Genomic DNA, 5818 nt, shown 5'->3' on the forward strand with positions numbered 1-5818 from the left:
CACTCGGTTGCTCTTAAGAAGCGCAGTCACTCTCTTCCCCCATCTTTTTACTTCAATGCAAATCGAAGGAAAATGTGAATATTGAATATCATTGTGTCTCCATTGAGACATGCCGGCTTCATGGATGAGTAAAACTGACAAAACAGAAGGAGCTGTCAGAGGACTCTATGACTTCAAGGCAGATTTAGAGTTTAAGAGTGGTTCAGGCTGAAATCCCTCCTGGCTAAGATAAAGTGGAGACACAAACCGAAGCGTGCCGTATAGCCCACGCTTTGTGTGTATAAAGATTAAAAATAAGAGAGAGAGAAAATTGACTGAGGAAAAAAACTGTTCGCCTCGACTCCACTAGACAGCCGCAAAGGGATAAAACCAACATGGAGCGCACGCTGAGCACATGCTAAACAAACACGAGCTATGATAGCGGCTCAGTGGGACCACAGAAGTGCTATTCAGGCCACACACACGCAGCATGTTGCAATGGTTTTGGTAGACGGCTTAAAAAAAGGTCAGGCAGACACACTAGGTGAGGAGTAGTCTTTGGGTCTATCAAGACAAGTGAAAAGACAGTGAAGAGGAAGTGAGTCCCAAATGTAAGCTTGCGTTTATTGCAACAATACTCTGCCAGTACTTCAGTCAGTCAGTGGCTGTGTTGAGGGATTAACAGTGTGGCCTGCATGGGCTTGGGGTAATCTCTCCTCTCTTCTTACATAACCAGTGCCATTAGTCAGCACAAATGCACAATAAACAACACCGAGCTCGACAACAGACCACACAGACCCAGATAACACTGCAAACTGGAGATTCACTCAGGCCAGGTGCTGACTATGTGCACAATAAGTGATTTCATGGCAACAATGGAAAACAGTGATTTGGTGACACAAGCTGTGCACCAACCTGCTGTTTCTGACAGAGGATGGTGCTGCTGGTTTCCAAATAGGCTCCCTCGTTAATTAGTGCGAAGTATGCCAGTTTCTATTTGGTGTACTTGTTCATTGTTGTTGCTATTTGAACCAACTTCTGGTAACACAGGTGTTTAATATAGACTCACTGTTGAAGATTTTAATAATGTTTCTCTCTTTGTTTTCTTAACCCCCGTATGTAGCATTTTTAAGAACTATAGAAATAATTAAGTAATGGTTTAAAACGTACTGCAATGTAGTTGTGCGTATATGTAACGTATCGTATGTGTTTATTAATGTATAGTAATTGGAAACAATTATAACTTCTCCTATGTCAACACATTTTGTTTTATTGCGACTGTGTTTTACTATGTTGTCATTCATGTTCTGTTTATAAACCAGACTACACGCAGGAGGAGTTACAGTTGCGGACACAAACATGAATAAACACTTATATTTGCTTACAACAACATTCATGGTGTGTGTTATAAAGCACTTGTTCAATGTTCAACACATTGACTGATATTATATATATATATATATAATACAAATAATATGAATATATAATAATGCTAATAATAATAAAATAATAATAATTTCTGCTTGTGGATCTAAATCTAAAAGTTGTATACATTTATCCATGTACATGCCATAGATTTATCTAAACAGACTACTTCCGTTGGCTTCGACTAAAAATTGATCCCGGGATGCTTTAGAATCCGACAAATCAATGCTAACACAAGCCTCCAAAGCAAAGCAGGATTGGACTAATTCTATTGGCATGAGGCCGTCATGCGTAGTATTGCAGCTGTTTGTGTGTGCGTGCGTGTATTTTTAGTGCTTTCTGTGTTTGTATAAGAGCACATACCATCTTGCGAGGTAATATGAACGATGTTGAAATTGGATCATCAACTAATATTGTCACCGTTGCTGTAGATTGTAGCCTAACATTTTTCTGTGCTTTTTTTTTTTTACACCGATCTATCACCTTATTGGTTTCTTGCTCTCTCACACTCTGTCATTTTCTGTCACCCTATCTTTTTCCATGGTGAAGGAGCAGATTGTGAGTGATTGACACATACTGCTAAAAGAGGAGATCAAATGGTGCTATGAACTGCCCTTCCTTGTTGCTCCCTCCATCGCTGAACTCTTTGACCTGTCTGACCTGGGCCCATCTATGTGGTGTATAAGCTCATAGGCTTATACCAGTAATACAAAGGTTAAATGAGACAAATGTAAGGAAACTAGACAACGACTGACGTGCAGGATTCATGTCTTTAAAACCAATTCATGCGTGTGATGATGTGAACATTCATATCCCTCTAAGTGTACAGTCTTTGAACAAAAGAGGTCTCTTGTATTGATTGTAACTAAATTAAACATTTAGTTGGAGGACGTTGATGATGTTGTGTTTTATTTCTGGAAGTAAATGACTTATAACATTTCAATGCAATGCTGACTGAAATTATTATCAATTAAAACCAAAATAGAGTAGAATAGTTTTGTATTTGTTGTCCATTTATTTAAATATATATAGGCCCAATTCTAAAATATTAAACTTTACTATCAGAAACCTTTTTGCCACTCACAAAACAATGCGACTGTTACTAATGTACATTTCTCGAGCAACTTTCTTTTTTTACATTTTTTAAGCGAAACACTGTTCACAGCGTCATTATGTTGCCATTGGAAATATTGAAGTATATATCTTATATCTTTATATATCTGTTAACAAAATCCTACACTGAGCCATATTTTGAAAAGGTCCTGATGGTATTAATCTGTGTAATTTGTCTATTTCCTGGTCAGGCGATGGGGTGACATCATCTTCGGTCGGGGCTTCAGGAGTTGTGGCTATTGTTAAATGATAATTACCACGGCTCATGAGGGGCCTCTATTTTTTATAACCTTGTGGTTGTGAGCACATTTCTGTGTAAGGACAGCCGAGACTCCACACACACAGACACACACACACACACACAGACACACACACACACACACACAGACACACACAGACACACATGCACACGCATGCACACACAGACACACACACACACACACACACACACATGCAAACGCATGCACACACAGACACACACACACACACACACACACACACACACACACACACACACAGGTTGAGAGTGGGGGCCGCACGGCCCACACTGATTTAATTCTATCTGACAAAACCCTTTGGGGCGTGCAGTAGGAGAGAGGAAGATGGAGAGAGAGAGGGAGGATGAGAGAGAGACATGGAGAAAGAGGGGTGAGAGAGACGCTTCAGGGGCCTCTTCTGCCAACCACTGCTATAAAGTGAAAGCAGGAGCTTTCGGTATACCCCCCAAAGCTTCCCATGCACGAGAGTGGTCGCAAGGCCCATTAAAATATGGTTAAAAAAAATACAAGGTGCATGACAGAGGAGTTTGCCATGGGATGAGAGAGAGAGAGAGAGAGAGAGAGAGAGAGAGAGAGAGAGAGAGAGAGAGAGAGAGAGCTGGGAGGTGTTTGGCCTTCTCATGTTTTTGTTGCCCGAGGTTTAATGTCCTGAAGCTGTGATGGCAGGTAGCTTGATATGACATGCAAACACAAAAAGCATCAGGAAACTGATGGATGAATAGATCGGGATGTTTAAACATTTATTTTTTGTAAAATCTGCATTCAAATGAAGTTCAATCCATAACAAGTTATTTTTTAGTTTATCATTAAAATTAATAACCATTAAATTATTGATAACAACAATCTGTGTAATAATACTGGCCAAATATGTAAAGTCTGATAATATTACTACAAAACTAGACATCTGATTACAATATGGCCATTGTTCAATGTAAAAAGTCAGTATAAGTATGTGTTTTATTTTTTAAGAAGATTCAAACTGTATATTCATTTGACACTCGATGTCTTAATGTAATAAAGTCTTTATGTTTTTTTATGTGAAGCTTATAAACAATTTATCGCTCTTCCTTCTCCAACTTCATGTCGCAACACTCTAAGTTTAAATGAGTTTAATTGTTTCAGCCATCAGAGAGCAACACGAGGAGGTCCTCTTAGTTAAAACATATAAATCAGAGTTCAAGCTCATCCAGCTGAACGAGTGTTGCAACTCTGGGTCAGCGATAATTCCACTAGGCTAAGAGCAAAATATAAAAACAAATCTAAACACACTCAGCTGATAATAATCAGGTGAAATATTAAAGCATTCATAAAGCGCAAATACTGACTGAGGAGAAACGAATACACGCATGTTACTGATTTAAAGGAAATTTAAATAGAACTCCAGGGAAAGGCTTAGTGAAAGTTGAAATAGTTGTGTTACCCTTTGTGTGCGTGTGTGTGCGTGTGTGTTTGTGTGTGTGTGCGTGCGCGCGCGCGCGCGTGTGTTGATAGAGAGAGAAGGAGAGAGTGTGTGTGCGCGCAGGACGACATTGACGTTGAATTTCAACATACCCGGCGTGGTGCAGAACGTTACGGAAATGGGTTAGTGGAGCACAATACAAGTCTCCAATAAAGTGTATGCCCTGAAGATAACGAAATAAACTTGGCTTGCACTGCACAACACCTGATCTGACCTGGTGGCAACCTATCTGTGGTCTCCGTTGGGGTGAAACGGAGCTCGGGAGCCAAAATGATTAAAGCTTTAATCAAACATCATGCGGCACTTTTAATTTGCAATCACAGACTCCAATGGCGCAACACACACACACACACACACACACACACACACACACACACACACACACACACACACACACACACACACACACACACACACACACACACACACAGAACCCAAATAGATGAGCATATGGGTGTAAGGTGCTAAGACATGCAGCCACTCTCTCTCTGCTCGGATGTGAAAAAGTGACAAAAACCACTTCGCGGCTAAAAACTCCCAGAATAAACTTTGAAGGACAAAAGTGGGATAAACCCTGTCGTGCAATGCGCGCTCGCGCGTGTGTATGTGCGCGCATGTGTGTGTGTTTAGCGGGATGAAGCTTTGGGGGAAATGCGGCGCTGTTTGGAGCAGTGGGATGCTCTTACCTCGCATGGTGTTGGCTTTGCTGGAGCTGGTGCTGAGGCTCGCTTCCCAAAACAGCAGTCATGAAGAAACAAACATAAACACTTGAAAAGGGAGGGATGGGAGGATGCGGGGGGGGGAAAGATCCTCGGTTAAAAATAACAACAACAACGAAAAGAGTCTTGATGATCTGTGTCGACGTCCACGGGCTGCCCTGAGTGGAGGCGTCTCTGCGCTAAAAGCATCCCAGACCGGGGCGAAGGGAGTCGGGCTGAGGTTGCACGGTGCGTCGCTCGTTGCGCTCTGGTAGAGCGGTCGCTTTTCTCATGACATCTACGCTCTCACCTCTATGGGAGGGTTTCACTGTTTTCTGTGGGCTGAGGGAGGAAAGAGCGTATAGGAGAGGCTTTACCCGGCGGCCGTGATTGGACTGGAGCACTATCCGCTCCTCCCACTCTCTCCTTCTCAGCCTTCAGCCCTTAGCCTTCACACACACACACACACACACACACACACACACACACACACACACACACACACACACACACACACACACACACACACACACACACACACACACACACACACACACACACAGCCTGAGCGCACTCTGCTGCTACAGTAGGGAGCACAGGCAGCAAAGTTGTATCGTCACCGTTAACATTTCGTCTGCTCCATGCAATTTAGACAGAACAAATCTTTAATCTGGTCTCACGTCCACTGAGATCTTGCATTCTGCACAGTGGGAAGAGATTACTTATTCCCCTTTGCTCCCCTTCCAGTTTTATTTGTTTGAAAATGTTCGTAAAATCAATTCACATTTTTTTGTTGGTAAAATAAACAAACAACCAATAAACAGATGTCATATAAACTTGATTGATTGCTTGTGCTTTTCAGATAT

The 5818-nt window shown here is 41.8% G+C and overlaps 1 protein-coding gene across 1 annotated transcript in view; it reads right to left on the reverse strand.

Annotated features, from left to right (window-relative positions):
- Positions 1 to 5319, reverse strand: part of rorb (RAR-related orphan receptor B) — a 22913-nt gene extending 17594 nt beyond the window's left edge. Inside the window, exon 1 of the mRNA XM_068566867.1 lies at positions 4941 to 5319. Within this exon, the coding sequence (XP_068422968.1) occupies positions 4941 to 4947 (7 nt within the window). The 5' untranslated portion in view covers positions 4948 to 5319. The remainder of the gene's footprint in view (positions 1 to 4940) is intronic.
- Positions 5320 to 5818: the final 499 nt, after the last annotated feature.

Source organism: Clinocottus analis, unplaced genomic scaffold (genome assembly GCF_023055335.1).
Source record: "Clinocottus analis isolate CAN_PGR_092001 unplaced genomic scaffold, fCliAna1.0.p SCAF_7, whole genome shotgun sequence".
Classification (NCBI taxonomy): domain Eukaryota; kingdom Metazoa; phylum Chordata; class Actinopteri; order Perciformes; family Cottidae; genus Clinocottus; species Clinocottus analis.